Source organism: Phoenix dactylifera, chromosome 14 (assembly GCF_051530095.1).
Source record: "Phoenix dactylifera cultivar Ajwa chromosome 14, Ajwa_hap1_PhDact_Kaust_v1.1, whole genome shotgun sequence".
NCBI classification, from domain to species: Eukaryota; Viridiplantae; Streptophyta; class Magnoliopsida; order Arecales; family Arecaceae; genus Phoenix; species Phoenix dactylifera.
The window spans coordinates 9396967-9413811 of NC_143203.1; the positions used below are offsets into that span (position 1 = coordinate 9396967).

The following is a 16845-nucleotide window of genomic DNA, read 5'->3' on the forward strand; positions in this document are numbered from 1 at the left end:
CCCCTCACTTTATAGTTCAATTGCATATGAAGATCCCAGTGAAGTTTGTAAATAAATCTCAACTTTCTCTCAGTAAATCAGAATATTTATTGCATTTTCTTTCATTTCTCCTTACACTTGGCCTGCAGAGCTTCTAACAAATGACCTAGCCATGCCTCTCAACATCATCATTGTCGGATATGAACTTACCATCATGATTGTTTGAAAGAGTTGTTGATGTTTTCTCGAACAAAAGGCAACAGTGTTGAGAGATTACTTCACTTGTTAGAAGATCCGAAGCGAGCAATGGGGGGAAATAAGAAGAAACATAATATGTGTGTGTGTGTGTGTGTGTGTGTGTATATATATATATATATATATATATATATATATATATATATATATATTATTAATGAAAAAGCTGAGTAAAACCACTATTTATCATTGGAGAATTTCTTGGATAAAAGGTTCTCGATGTGCAAATATTTAAAAGAGGGATCTTCGGATTCAGTTAATGCGAGGGAATCGTGCATAAAAATTATAAAATGACAATCACTTACAACAGGTTTATTTGGTGGTTTCCCTAACTTCATTTTCAGATTGTATTCTTGATGGTTCTGGCTTGTTTTCCTAAATGTTATTCCATCCTGTAATATTTCAGTTTGTTCCCCTGATGTACCCAAAGGAGAGAGTTTTACCAAACCAGGTGCCGGACTGATCAAGAAAAGGAAACTGTAATAGATATCGTAACAAGACAATCACATTGACGTCTGACGTTCTATTTCTCAAAATACAAGTAATTATAACTGGGATAGCAATGGCTGGTCTGCTTTGCTAAGTATATATTTTCCGTGACAGATAAAAAATTGAAGGTATAGTATTTTTTCCAATGTCCAACACTTGGCCCATCGACATTCCTAGATTATGGGGTCAAAAATGGGAGGGAAAGGTTTTTCGTGCAATATTGTTGAGTACCCTTTGGTTTCAGTGAAATTTCTTTTGAACATTAAGTCATCTAGCGTTTGCCGGTCAGCTGTTTTGAATGTTGAGATGTTTCTTAGTTTGTCTTGCGTAGTTTTCCTTTTCATGTGTAAGGGTTTCGGTGCCTATCTTTCTCTCGTCTTTTTTCTTTGGCAGCACCGAGAAGTGCTGTTGGATTATTTTCGTCAGTCAGTGGTCGATGTGTTTTATATGATGGTTTTGTTGCAGAATTTCTTGGAGCACGAGTTTTATAGGGGCTTGTTATTTTGCTTTTGTTTGTACCCTATCTTTTTTGTATTTGCTTAATGTTAGTTTTGTTCTTTTTTTCCTTTTTCTGCATGGATTTTGTTGTGTGTTTGTTCGCGCACGCGTATATGCATACTGATTTTATATAGTATTTTGTTGTGTGTTTGTTTATACACACACACACATACGTATACATACTGATTTTAGGGTATATATCATGGTTCTTATGTTCCTTTGTTGGAAGGATTGGTCCATAGTGAATATTAGTTCTTATGTTTGGTTTGGACATGGTAGATATCAAAACATACACGAGGTTTTCGATGTTATTAAGCCAGCATCTAACCGGATAGGGAATGCTACTAAAATAATTATAAGATAGGGGTATATATGTAAATATTAATTTTAGAAACAAATATTCAAAACATTAAGTCAAGAAGAGGATACATGCAAAAGTCTTAGTAAACAAATTTAATTTTATTACATAATACAATAATGTATTATATTATGTAGCATAAAAATATTATCAAAGATGTAACATTGTTTATATAATACAATGGTGATATTACAATTACAGTATTATTTTTATATTAAAAGTATTGATAGCATCATGTCATTAATAATAGCAAAATTAGCAATATAAGATTAGGGGTGCAAATGGATCGGATCATACCAGATCATGAGTGACCCTAACCTAATTAGGTTTCTTGTTTGAGTCTTAATTATGCATCCAGATCCAATCTAATAGAAAATTGGATCAAATCGGGTCGGTGTTGCTTCAAAATCGAAATCTTCCATCTGTAGCATGTCTTCAGTAGAATTCAATCTCTCACTAGGTTCTCCTGAAACTCCATCGTGTTTCCATCTATATTTGTTGGGAAAGTTACAAATGGTCTGAAACCATATTTTCATATGAAAAATTAGTCAATAACATAAGAGAGAGAGAGAGAGAGATTGCATTATAATTTGACCCTGTTCAAACTTTTGCCAAGCTTTTTTCTCCATGGACCAAGAGCTTGAGCCGAAGCTTTAGCTCGGGCCTGAATCAAAGATCATAGAACTTGTTTGGTTTGCACCTCTACGGCCTACGAGCCGAGCCTAAATTGTTTTACAAGTTCGATTCAGATCAAGTCGTAGGATTGAAAATCCAAATTTATCCAAATTTCAAATGAGTCGGATCGGATCGGATCTAAATTCAGTAAACCTAGATCCGACCCACTTTTAGACCTCGACCCGGCCCCATGAGTCCTCCAAAATGGTTCGGTCGGGTCACAGGTCAACCCGACCTATCTTATATAAGATGTATGATATTAGTAAAATTATTATTAATAGCATTATATTACTATATGTAATGCATACTGTAATAGTATTAGACAATTATTATATATAATACTGACTCAATGAAATAATTGCAGCTATAACTTCAATTGCAAGTGAAATCTCATGGAACCAAAATGACCAATAATAGAAACCAAATCGCTGAAAGAATTGAAAAGTACTTCTCAGATTCAGCTTTCATTAATGCACCTGTCCCATTGTTGTCTTCCTCCAAAATGATAAGAAGACAGTGAAAGATTGTTGCTCTCAACTGTCTGGTGGTTAAGCTAACAACTTCTGCAATGAGCTTCTACAGGAATGTGAAGTGATTAATTATGAGCTAGTATAGGGGAACAGATTGGCCTCTTGGTGGGGTAACAACATGCTATGAAGCTGTCAATGTACAACATGCTATGTACAAGAACAGAATTTCTATGTTTGATACTATAATATATGCTTAGTCCACAAGGTAACTTTAGGCATCATTCCATCAATATGCCTCTTGATTGTTGGAATATCGCTGGAGGCTATAACACAAAATGTTGAATGAAGTACTCAAATTTGAATGTAAAGTAGCAAAAGTTAAATAACCTTAATGCAGTAGGATGATCAATTTCCACTTCATGTAAGCAAATAGCCAAAGTCAGATCAACTCAGATCACAACTGAACAAAAGAGGCACTAGCAATGATTGTACACAATCAGGTTTTAAAATTGTAGGTCAGTGTACATGGCATTTTTCAGTTTTCAGATGACATGCGAGCAGGTGTTTCTAAGGGTCTCTATGCAAAGGGTATTTATGCACAGAAAACGAAATTAAACAGCATTGTGCAAGGACAAGATACTAAGTGATTTCAAGCAGCAAGAAATTATAAAGCATAACTGAAACCCCTTCCATATATTCATCTTGAATGAATCAAAAAAGAAAACATGCCCATATCTACTCTTTTTCCCCATGATTTTCTAATTCCTTCAACAGCTTGTATCTTTCAAAGGCTTCATCTCTCAAAATGCAACGAATGGTTTGTCTCAAAAACAACGAGCTGAAGTCATCATAGAGTGCATCTACACCTGTAAGTGTGGCACCTCACAATACACAACCACCTTTTTTCTCCAGTACAGATCAACTGGCTTCAAGAGCCCTGGAACATCAAAAGGAACCGACATAAATACAAAAAAATAACGACTTGTGAGTTCCCAATCTAATATTAATTTGGAGAGGGCAAGGTACTGGAAATCTTGAAATCAATTGAGACAAAAATTTCTACGTACACCATCACATTAGACTATGAGGTTTATGGGCATAAAGGTTAAATGTTCTCTGAGTGGCTCGTCGCAGATTCACTGGATCGGTTAATGCCCTCAAAAGCCTGCACGCATACACTGGAGAACCCCATCAAAGCTTGAAAAACATTTGGGAGGCTTGTTTGTAGATTGTTCAGGGTCATGGCTCTGCTCATGCGAACAGAGTTCATATACTTGGCTTTTTCTTCCTCCACCCTCTTCTTGAAAGCTTCCAGTTTTCCATGCTTTGTCGACAACGGGTGGTGATCCGAATCTGTAACTTGAACTGGATTTTCAATTGTATGCTCATTGTGCTTCTCCGACTCCCAAAGTGAATTCAATTCTTTCTCCAACCTGCTCTCAAGGCGGACAGATTTCTTCTGCAGGTTGCACTCTTCATTCTGCTGCAGGACAATGGAGTGGACAACCGATACAAAGCTCTTAATTGCCTCAGCTGCTACCTGTTTGGATTCAAACATCAATGAAACAAGTTTTCCTATTAAATGAATCTTCATAGGGTAAAGATTTGAATTGTAACATTCTTTTGTCTCCCTGTCTTCGGTTGAGGTTCAAATGCAGGAACATTAAATTAACAAGAGAACCATATTTAAATTTATGGAAGGTCTGATCCTTTAACCATTTGGACTATGATCTCGATAATATTGTTCTATTATCTTCCACATCAATGTATTTTTGCCACAACTTAGCTTTTAGGTTTATGTCACTGAATATGCAAAAGTTTAATTCCCATTGGTTGGTTTCTTCTGCTTAATGATGTAAAAAACATATGAAAGAAATTGACCTCGAGTAATTTCATTTGAAAAAAAAAAATGAAAGTAAAAACATGTGCCCATGAAAATCAAGTCCTCAAACAATTACCATCCAGCAATACAGGTAAATTATACAGGCAACACTTCTAACTAAACTATTTGATACATCATGCATAGATCTCAGTGAAATTTGATTTCTATTGTAGAGTCATGGCTAAAAGTACTAGAACTAATTCACCCAAACAAGTTTATGCCTGAAAACTGCATGCACACCTAGAGTTGTTTAAGAATGTGTTCCCTTTGTTAAACTGATTCTATCTATCCATAAGTAATTTGAAACAAATAAAAATATTTTAGAGCAAGCAAGAGTACCTTGTCAGGTAGTCTGTCAAAGGCACACTGAAGTTCTTCACAAAGGCCATGGATGCCAGATGCAGAACCAATTATACCATTACTATCCGGAAGGCAGTCAGTGAGTCTGACCCATTGGTTGATAATGCTTATATACTCGCGCTGAGATTTAAGGAGGTTACAGAAGGAACTGTACCAGGAAGTGACCTCAGTTTCTAGCTGGGCTGTGGCATGGCGATGGGAATCAGTTGTTGGTTCAGTGCCAGGATGGTGGTCTAAAAGATTGACCTGCTGAGCAACATGGTTCTGAACTTGATGGCACTCATACATCATTCTCCACATCTGCACCAGCCTTTGGGAGAAGGGAGAAAAAGATGGATCATATGACATGAATTCACAGACAATGCCAACACATTTTAAGTATCCAATACTGTTTGTATCCATAATACCCAATGAAGATTTCATAGCATGTGTAGCTAGAAATATAGAAATTAGGTTATTGGATAAAACAAATGAAGTAAAATCCTCAATCCATCAAGTGTGAAGGAATCTGCCAGTAACATTCATGCAACTCAGTTGTAAATTACAATAAATGAGGCAGAAATAAGAACCAAATAGGATGTTACGGATATAAAAGGATCGACTGGAAGTTATTATAAAAGTAATGTGCTCTAAGTTCATTGACTACCTATCTCCAAAAGGTTACATGCTAAGCCTATGATTAGTCAAAAAAATTAGAGGTTATCATTGTAAACTTTACCCCGAAGATAATTCGACCAACTGAGGATGCAACTCTTCATCTCTAAGCTTGGAAATGGACATACATGTCCCATTAATTGACTCCTGCAAAGAAATGATTCGACATTGCAGTTCCTCAATGTTCGATCGAGTTTTCTCAGTCTTCAACCAGTCATGATCTCCATCTTCAAGCTTGTGCAGTAACAGAGTTTTCTTTTTGTGCAGGAATTTAGCAATCTCATCCTCCTGCAAATTAAATAACATTAGAAATACACCATTGTTCACTTGATAATTGAAAGAATAGTCATTTCTCCAAAAGAACACCAATCTAAGATTAATGGAGTTCCAGCATCCTGAAGTACTGGCACTGTTTAAAATTTCATTCAATATAAAATTTTGATCCAATAGCGGTTGGATTTTAATAAGTTCATCTGAAACAGATGCTGAAACAGGTTTCCCACCAACTTAAACTGGTAGAGGCTGAAGAAATATGCAGGAGAGGATTTGAGAACTTAATCTAAACAAACTATCACACTCACTTTGAACAAGAATTACGATAGGTTGGTAATCTTTTTATCAAAATTAACCATTCCAGCATCTGCATAAACCCCAGATCTTAATAAATATCCTTTTTTGGATTATTGTGAAATTCTAAGGTTCAGAGCCATTCTCGTCTGAGAAGGTGTGAACCAAGTGTCCAACTATAAATAGCTATGATCCAGTAGGTCGAGACAATTGTGTTCTGACTACAAAAAGGGAATTGATACGAGACAGCTTAAATAGGAGGAAAACAGTCTGCATTTGTACAAGGTTGAAAAAACTGAATATTATTAATGCTCAGAAAATTGGTACAAAAAAATAAAACATCTCTAACAAGGAGAAAAGAGATCTTCTAAACATGGTTATCTCCAATGAATTATATGGAAGGAATTAGTTGGAACCAAAAATCTCAAAATAACAGTGCCAAGAGAAATAGCATTCAAGCTAGCATCTAGAAAAGGTGAATTGGAGCCATTTTAACATTTAAATAAAGGAGGAAGATGGCGAATAGGGTTGAAGATGAAAAAGTAAAATAGTTGATTTATTTAAGCTTACAAACTTTCATGAATGGGATCGTGCGCCAATCTGTCTTCTTGGCTTTTAACTTATTCTTGTGTAACGCTATCAAAGTTTGTTTTCCTTCCTCTTCATGTCCACATTCCATGCCCAACTAAATCTTCAAGAGTCGCCCCCTAGTTGAACAAGCTTCAATTGCAAGGCTCATTAAATGAATCACCCTTTAACCAATTGTCCTGATAGATTAAATCGAAGTCCCCCCTCTTGCCCTAAGTTGTCTAGGCTAGGATTTAGCACAAACTCTTTAAAGGGGCATTTGGTATGGGGTCATGACCCCAAAATCAAGGATGATGTGGGTGGAGGTGACAAGATCACCATGTTTGGCGGCACCATGGTGATCCTACATAGCAGTGATCCCAAATCACCCCCACTTCTCAAACCACCACCTAACTTGGAGATAGAAAACCCATCATTGAGGACGAGTATCCAAGATCATCCTAGAAAAGTGATCTTAAGCTGGAATTTGAGAACAAAAATGCCTCGATCAAAAAAATATTAATATATCAATATAACATTAATATATCATATGAATATTATATATATTATATTATATTGATATTACATATATAGTATTTATGATATATATTCTATTATATTAAATTATTAATCATACTACTATTATATTATTATTCAATTATAGTTTTAAATTATAACAGATATATATTTATATTATGAAATTATCTAATATATTACTTCTATTTTCCTCATTTTTCTACTCAAAATAAATCTTAATATTAAAATAATGATATATTATAAATATAAATGAACATATTAATTATATAATAACAATTAATATATTTTATAGGATTAATAATTTAGAGAATCAATAAATTTATTTTTATGGAATATATTAATAATTAATAATTTAATATACTAATAAATATTTTAATAATTTATTATAATATTTTTATATGAGTAATAAATATTTTTTATGGAATATATCAGTGGCAGTTCTTGTATTATATGGCTAGTGATCTTGGATTTCCATAAAATACCAAACAGGTTATTCATAGATACACGAAGATCTTTAATCACTAAAATATAGTACACCAAACAGAATGATCTTAAATTATTAGGGATCAGATTGTCCCAAGATAAGGGTCACCAACGATCTAAGATCAGCCTAGTGATCCCATTTGGGTCACCAACTACTACCTTAAACTTTATCTTAGTAAAAGTTCAATGCAAAATATTCTTCGATCTAGTGGATCATGTCTTGATATGTGAAGTCATTATCCTACATAGAAGGGATATGATATGCTGTTTGTTGGTTAAGATAAACAGCAGCCATTATTAACTGTATCAAAGGACCTTTGTTCCATTATAACTTGCAGTAATAGGAATTTAAATAACAATTGTTTTTAACTGTTATTTCATTTGAAGTAGGATAGAAATGGTAAAGTTAACCATAATGATAGTGGTATAATCGGCCATCACAATTTATATATTGGAACACAAAGTCGACATGTTTGCACATAGGTACAAGGAATTACTGGAAACTCTAGAACCATGTCGAACTATAAATATAGAGTATTCCACCTAGCTCAAATACCGAAACACCTTAAAACCACCTTGTCCACGCCCCCCCTCTCGTCCCCCCCCCCCCGAATCCTCCTCTTTCTTGTTTTCTTTCTATCCTTTTTTTCCCTCCTTTTTCCTTCTTCCCAAACTGAATAAGCCAGCAATTTTCTCTTCCTTTTATTTTCTTCTTTCCTTCTCCCCTGTCAACCAAGCTAAGAGCCCTCTTTCCACTGTTCTTTCCTCCTCCCTACCAACTAAGACAACCTACCCAGCCATGTTGTTGCCCCTCTTCTTCTCCTACCAATTGACTAGGCGGATCAGTAGTTGTCGCACCCTCTTCCTTCTTTTTTTATCCTCTTCCTATCATCTCCTTGCTAGCCAGTCAATCCCCCCGAGTGCACCTTCCTTTCTCTTCTCCCTTTCCTCTCCTCGCTAGCCAACCAATTGCTCCTCATCCTTTCCTTCTTTCTTTCCGTCTTCCCTACCAACCAAGCCACCCAAGTCATGCCCTTCCCTTTTTCTCTTTCCTCCTTCCGTGCATGCTAGCCCACCAGCAAATCACGTGTTAATCTGCAATACCTATCCCTTCTTTATTTTCCTCCCCACATGGTTGCACAACTCATGGACATGACAACCCCACAATTCCAGCGAACTTCCTTTCTTTTCCCTCCACACGTGTTGATTCCTACGCATGCCAATGCCTCCTTCTCTCCTATCTTCTATCTCTCATCCACTCCTCTTCCCTCCAATTCTTTCCCACGTCAACATCTCTCTCTTTACCCTAAGCAATTTGAACCCCTTACTTCCTCCTTATTCATTGTTTCTCTTCATGTGCGAGCATCCCCTAGCACCACCTTGTGACACCATCAGACATCGCCCCTATGACATCACCGATCACCGAGCATCTCCTATGTAATGCCACTGGAAGTCTCCCTGCAACAACACCAAATATCTTCCCACGGTGCCATTAGATGTCTCCTCTATAACTGCTAGCCACCGCTAACATATAGTATTCTCTCCCCTAGGGTTGGCCGCACCAACCCGATCTGCCTAGCTTGGGGCATACTGAACCGAACCTATAGAAAATCGAGATAGTTCACCCTATTGGCTCGAAACAAAGGCCGACCGTTTGATTAAACCCTCCCCCCTCCCCAGCTGGCTCAGTAAAACCCCCCTCCTCTCTCACTCAGATCATTCGAGAACCCCACCACCCCTATCCGGCCCACTCACAATCGCCCCTCCCTGAGCTCTATCGTGTTTGAGAGAAGCCCCCCTCCCTTACATAGATCACCTCCCACCTCCACTCATCAATGATGCTCCCCCCTCCCGATGATGTCAATGGTAAGCATCCCCTCCTTTCCATCTCTCTCACTCTCTCGCTCGCTCCGTTAGGGTCCCTTGGAGGTCCCTTGGCTCTCTCGTTCTTACTCTACCTTGCTCCGCTAGGGTTAAGGTCAAGGTTTAATCCTCAACCCTCCCCCTTGCTCCCTCCCTCTCCCTCACTCTCTTCTCTCCTTTCTCCCTCTCCTTGTTTTTGATATGCCTCAGAATGATGTGGTACAAACCCATACCATGCTGAACTGATCACCGACCAATACACCCTTTAGTATCGATTCAGCAAACCTTGTTCACAATAGTCAACAACTTAAGTAATTAATTGTTAAAATAAGAGTGAAAAACTAGATTAAATATAAGCTATTGAGATATCGTAGTCTTTGTGATTATGACCATCATTAGCCTTATGATAAGGCCCGAAACCACATTTGCCCTTTTGGTGTAGGCATCTAGCTCTATGATGAAGGCTCGAAAAAACTAGTTTCTAAATATATATTTGCAAGCGATCGGCCTCGCTGGCTAAGACCGAATCATAATCAAACTAGAGAGTAACCAAAAATTTTTCCCACCAATTTTTTAGCCGCAAATGAGGTATTGAAATATTCAAAAGCAAGGTTCACAATCCTGGAAACAAATTCCATACTAATACCATGGCGGTATAGTGCTGGTACATCTAGTATAGAGGTTAGTTCAGCATACTGAGACTCCGTATGCCCCCTATACCAAGTCTTAGTTCGGTAGCGGTACGGTACGATATGCCCTGTATAAGATAGTAAGCATCGGTACAACAAGCCTTAATTGTGAACCAGTTATGAAAATCTTATCCTAATTTATAACTTACTTCCTTTATGAATTAATAGTAATATTTTCATTTATCTAAATATTTTTATTATATGCTTGATCCAACCAGAGGTGTTAGAGGTATTTTACTAGGCTGTTGGCTCATTATTTTATTTTTCTTGTCCTATTTCAATTCTGAGTAACCTGGACTAGATTATAGGCAATGTGCTAGAGAGCTTAGGACTCGCTTGGATTTCCTTATCTGGACTTATCCATGCATTGAAAAATATTATGTACGATCCACTGGTGATTTGAAGACAATGTCAATGACTAAACTTAATATTTATGGAATTATTAAATGTTGATGTTGAAATTAGTATGTTAGAGTTTTGGATGCTCCAAATCTTACCAATGTCTTTTACAATTATAAAACATTTACCAAGGGTGGTCGTCCCTCAAGGCAAGAACAGGGGTTCTCTAAAGTCAAGACGATGGCACCACCTATCTTTTGAGGGATCCCTTGAACCTACTAAAACCTACCAACTATTAAAGGAGATAAAGAAGGTTGTGCCACCACAGACTGCACCAATCAAGAAAAGGTCTGCTTTCACCTTCTATTAGCTTTAGGGTGGGGCCTATAAAAAAAGGGAAGGTGTCAAGAGAGCATAAGAATGAGACAAAGCCCTTTTTCTCCAAGCTGTTCCATCAAGAATTCTTGGACATGCACTACCCCCAGAGTATTAGATATCATAAGAGTTTATCAGGCTGACACAAGGGAGTATGACGGTGGCCCAGTTCAAGGCCAGGTTCACTGAATTATCCATATTTGCTCTAGAGCTTGTGGCTACTAATGCCAGCAAGGCATGAATATTCAATAGAATGCTGAGGCCAAAGATTTGGGTTGTTATTGAGCCATTGGAGCTGGCCATATTCAGGGAAATGGCGAACAAAGAGAAACTAGAGGAGGTGGATAGTGTGCAACAAGAGAGAGACCATAATCTAAAATAGAGGTCTAGATTTGGCAGGCAACAAGGTGGTCAACCTTCTAGTAACTAACCCAAGAGGCAAGGAACCTTCAAAAATAATGATGGGGCATGGTAGAGAAGGGGGTCATGGTGTGGCAAGTGTAATGGGTTCTACACTAAGAGGAAAGGTCGTCAGTTCTCAGGGGTTGTTTTTAATGTGGCTAGCACCCTCATCACATGAGCCCCATTTGGTTAGACATCCTAGACTACACTGAGGCCATGATCTTTCCTAACTCCTCCAGTTGGGTGGACTTCTCAAACTGGTCAAACTACCATTACAAGGAAGATCAAGGAGCGAGGCAGAAGCCCCAGACATGCTCCGATCTAAGCCCAAACTCAGCATGGAGTGCAAGCATCAAATGCAATGGTGATAGGTACCCTAATGAATTATTATGCTTATTAATGCTTAAGTATATGCATAATTGCTCTTATGCTAGCTATGAATCATGTTGTCTAGTTTAGTTCGGGTTATGAGTAATAGTTAAACCTTGAATTTTGATAGTTATCATTAGGGTATCCTCTACATATGCCTATATTAAGATTGATCCTGGGGCTACCCACATCTTGTGATAGTGCCTGTGCCTCTAGATTCTGAGCTATATCTCCACCCAAAATGGAAGCATTATTGTGATTGATATAGTCTGCAAGTCTTGTACTATGAGCATCAAAGATCATGAACTTTTAGCTGACTTAATGGACCAAGATATGAAAGACTTTGGTATCATCCCCAGGATGGACTGGTTGGCTTCTTATCATGTCACAATGGGCTGCTTTTGGAAAGAGGGTGGCCTTTCAGATCCTAGAGCAAATAGAATTCAGTTTCACCTACAGTGGTGTCAATGCCCCTTCTTGGGTGATCTCTTTCTATGCAAGTTAGTCGACGACTAAGGAAAGAATGTACAAGGTTTGTAGCCACAGTAATTGACTTTCAACGAGAAGAGTTAAAATTAGATTGCATCCCTATATAAGGAGCTTCCAGATGTCATTCTAGAACATTTGCCAGGACTGCCTCCAAATAAAGGGATAGAAATCTCTATTGATTTATTGTCTGGCACTGGACGTATCTCTAAGGCTCCATAATGAATGGCCCCAACGAAACTGAAGGAGCTAAATGAGCACTTCAATAATTGCATGATAAGGGCTTCATCAAGGCTAGTGTCTCTCCTTGCAGTACTCATACCTTTTGTCAAGAAAGGGCTGGAAAAATGATGTTATGCATTGATTACAAAGAGTTTAATAAGATGACGGTCCAGGACAAATACCCTTATCAAGGACAAATGATCTTTTTGATCAACTGCAAGGTGCACAGGTTTTTTCAAAGATTGACCTTCAATCCGGCTACCATAAATTAAACATCAAGGCTGATGATGTGCCCAAGACAGCCTTCTAGACGAGGAGTGGGCATCATAAATTTCAAGTGATGCCCTTTGGACTTACAAATGCCCCTATGGCTTTTAAGAATCCAATGAAAAGAGTGTTCAAACCCTGCTTGGGCCAATGTGTGGTGGTCTTCATTAATGATATCTTGATGTACTCCAAGAGCCATGAAGAACATGAGAAGCATTTGAGGATCGTGTTGCAGACCTTAGGAGAACAGACTTTATGCAAAATTTAAAAATATGAATTCTAGTTGGAAAATATCTCTTTCCTAGGCAATGTAATTTCTAAACATGGCATCTTTGTGGATCCAAAGTGAGTGGAAACCTAGGTAGAATGGAGCCGAGCAACTAATGTATCCGGTCCATAATTTTCTTGGGCTAGATGGATACTATAGAGATTTGTTGAAGGATTTTCTAGCATCACCGTGCCTCTAGCTCACTTGGCTCACAAAGGGGCCAAATTGGAATGGACAAAAGAACATGAACAGAGTTTTTAGGAGTTGAAGTGGCTTGTATCAACCTCGGTTGTCGCATTATCTTTCGGGAGTGGAGGCTTCACTATTGATACTAATACTTCCAAGAAAGTCTTGGGATGTGTTCCAATGCAGAACAGGAAGGTGGTGGCTTATGCCTCACTGTAGCTAAAGTTATAACAATAGAACTACCCTATTGATGACTTGGAGTTAACAGCGGCAGTATTTGCTAAAAAAATTTGTTGTTATCTATATGAGGAACCTAACAAGATCTTCACGGATCACAAGAGCTTAAAGTATATCTTCCCTTAGAATGAGCTGAATTTGAGATAGAGGAGGTGGTTGGAGTCGTTAAAGGACTCTGATATGGTCGTCAGTTATCACCCAAGGAAGATAAATATAGTGGCAGATGCTTTGAGCAGCAAATTCTTGAATAGCTTAGCAGCTCTGATCACTTCACAGAAGCATATCCTAAAAAACCTGGAAAGGCCAAGAATCAAGGTGCAGTTGTATAATTTTGATGCCTAGCTTGCTACCCTTAAAGTGCAGCCTATCTTGATTGAGAGAAGCAAGGTATCTCAAGGAGAACATCTAGAATTGCAGAAAATTAGAGAAGGGATAAAATCTGGTGCCCAACCAGAATTCAGTATAATGAGGATAGTTCTATGAGATTTGGTAAATAGATTATACACCTCTAAGAATCCAAAGTCAAAGCAAGAGATTCTGAAGGAGGCCCATAACTTTGCTTACACTATGAACCTTGGAGGTACCAAAATATAAAGATATTTAAGAGAATTTCTAGTGGATGGCATGAAATGAAAATTGCTTCATATGTCACACATTGTTTGGTTCGTTAAGAAGCAAAAGCTGAGCGTCAAAAGCATGTGGGGCTGCTACAACCTCTTTCTATACCAACATGGAAGTGGGAGCATATAATTATGGACTTCGTGAAAGGCCTACCTGAGACTTCTAAAGGCAGTGATGCCATTTAGGTAATTATAGACAAACTAACAAAGACAACACATTTCTTGCCTATTAAGGTCGGTTTTTCTCTTAAGAGGCTTCAAAGTTGTATATTGATTAGATTGTAAGGCTCCTTGGTGCTCCAATGTCTATTGTATCTGACAGGGATACAAGATTTATCCCTTAATTCTGGACTTTGCGCCGTGCCATGAGAACCAAGTTGGAATTCAATGTAGCCTTTCACTCTAAAGACTGATGGGCAGTCAATGAGAACAATCCAAATTCTGGAAGATATGCTGAGATCCTGTGTATTGGATCTAAAGGGTTCTTAGGATATCGCTTACTCTTAGTAGAGTTTGTTTATAACAAAAGTTATTAGGCCAGCATCCAAATAGCTTCCTTTGGAAGCTTTGTATAGGAGTAGTTATAGATCTCCTATATGTTGGAACGACATTGGTGAAAGAAGATTATTAAGGCACGAAAATGTTCAATAAACTATTAAGAAGATTCAGTTTATCAGAAAATGACTTTGCAGCTCAAAGCAAAAGGAAATATGCTGATAAAAGCATAATCCTGAAATTTCAAGTGGGGACATCATGTATTATTTCAGGTGTCACCTAGAACGATGAGCTCCAGAGTTCGGGGCAAGCTGAGTTCCATATATTTAGGTCCATTCGAGATCCTAAAAAGGGTCAGATAGCTTACTGCCCAGTTCTACCATTCATATTTGGTAGAGTTCATAATGTATTCCATGTTTCTATACTAGAAAATGTGTTAGACCCTAGCAATGTGGTGGAATTCGAGCCTATATAGCTCAAAGAAGATCACATTTATGACGAGTAACCAATGAAAATTGTGGATAGAATGGAACAAGTTTTGAGGTGGCGTGCCATTCCAAATGTTAAGGTCCAGTGGAGCAATCGCTGAAGGCAGGAGGCAACTTGAGAGCTTGAGAAGGAAATCTAGAAAAAGTACCCCAAGTACTTCAAAGACTTTAGTATGTCAAAATTTCAAGGACGAAATTTCCTTTGAAAGGGTATGATGAAACGCCCTAAAACCACTAGCTTCTTCCCACCACCACCACCCCACCTCAAATCATCCTCTCCCCTATTTTCTTTCCTTCCTTTTCTCCCCCCCCCCCCTTCCTTCCTCCCGACCGAACGGGCCAGCAATCCTCTATTCCTTTTCTTTTCTTCTTTCCTTTCCCCTACTAACCAAGTTAGCCAAGTGCCTTCATTCCTTTCTTCTTCTTTCCTTTTTCTCCTTAACCAACCAAACCGTGTTGTTGCCCCTCTTCTTTTGCCCATTGAGCAAACATACCAGCAGCTATCACACCCTCTTCCTCCTTTATTCTTGTTACCAATCATCACCCCACCAGCCATCCAATCTCGCCAAGTGCACCTTCCTTTCTCTTCTTTCCAACCTCTCCTCACCAACCAGTCAGTCGCATCACATGCCTTCCTTCTTCTCTCTTTCGTTCCTTCTTCTTCCCTGCAAACCGAGCCAACCAAGTCATGCCCTTCCCTTTTTTTTCTTCTTTCCTCCTTTCTCATGCCAGCCCACCAACAAGGACATGCCTTTATTTTCTCTCCTCTTTTTTCTTCCCTTCATGCCAACAAATCATGCACACATTAATCCCCACATGATATCTCACCCTTCCTTTCCTTATTATCCTCCCTATATGCTCGCACCACTAAACATGGACAAGGTAATCCCACAATCCCAAGTACCTTCCTTTTTCTCTCTCCACACATGTTAATTCCCTTCATATTAATGCCTCCTCTCTTATATTCTCTCCCTTGTGTGCCCCTCTCCTTGCTTCCTCCTCATTCCTACTGTTGCTTAACTTATGTGCAAGCATCCTCAAGCACCATCGTGTGATGCCACTGTTCGTCTCCTCTACGACGTTGTCGAACATCTTCACTATGACAATGCTAGACATCTCCTCTATGATGCCGCAGATGTATCCCATGGGTTGCTGGACATCTCCCCTATCACCGTCAATTTGTAGTATTCTCTCCTCTCTATCTACATCTCTATGTCATATCTCTATTTGTGTGCAGGATCTAACCATTCTCTCTCTAATCAAGAGACTAAAATCCATGATCTCCAAGGAGCATCCATCTAGTGTTTCTACACCTATGCCTGAGTAATCACTAAGTCCTCATTCGATGTTTTAATTATTTTAAGATAGGGCAGTTGATGAATGTTTAGATTAGGGATTCTTGTATTTTAGGAGATACATAAATCGATTGGGGGTCCTTATATATTAGGCAAGGGGACTGTGTCTAGATTAGGGCTCTATCTAAAGGTAGAGCTATTGATTTGCAGATCTAAGATTATTATTCCTGATATGAAAGGACCTTAGATTGTAAAGCTCCAAGAGGGTCGTGCAACCTAGTAGGACCTTCCCTATGCCTAAAAGTAGAGGAAAGATTGGGTTGTAAGGATTATGCTTTAGGATATTTTAAAGGAAACTTAATGACCAATGTATTTGTTGTAGGTTAAGTGTAACCTTTTGCTGGGGGAAATTTCTGAACATTGTCGCTCTAGATCTGTAAGTGTCTCTATCACCCTACTGTTTTGTCATG

At 38.3% G+C, this 16845-nt stretch overlaps 1 protein-coding gene across 1 annotated transcript in view; it reads right to left on the bottom strand.

Moving 5' to 3' along the window:
• Window positions 1–3210: 3210 nt before the first annotated feature.
• Window positions 3211–16845, bottom strand: part of LOC103723483 (benzoyl-CoA reductase subunit C, putative (DUF630 and DUF632)) — a 33081-nt gene continuing 19446 nt past the window's right edge. The window contains exons 3-6 of the mRNA XM_008814400.6: window positions 5685–5908; window positions 4946–5276; window positions 3792–4264; window positions 3211–3661 (exon numbers count right to left, since the gene is read on the bottom strand). Coding sequence (XP_008812622.5) covers window positions 3830–4264; window positions 4946–5276; window positions 5685–5908 — 990 coding nt within the window. The 3' untranslated portion in view covers window positions 3211–3661; window positions 3792–3829. The remainder of the gene's footprint in view (window positions 3662–3791; window positions 4265–4945; window positions 5277–5684; window positions 5909–16845) is intronic.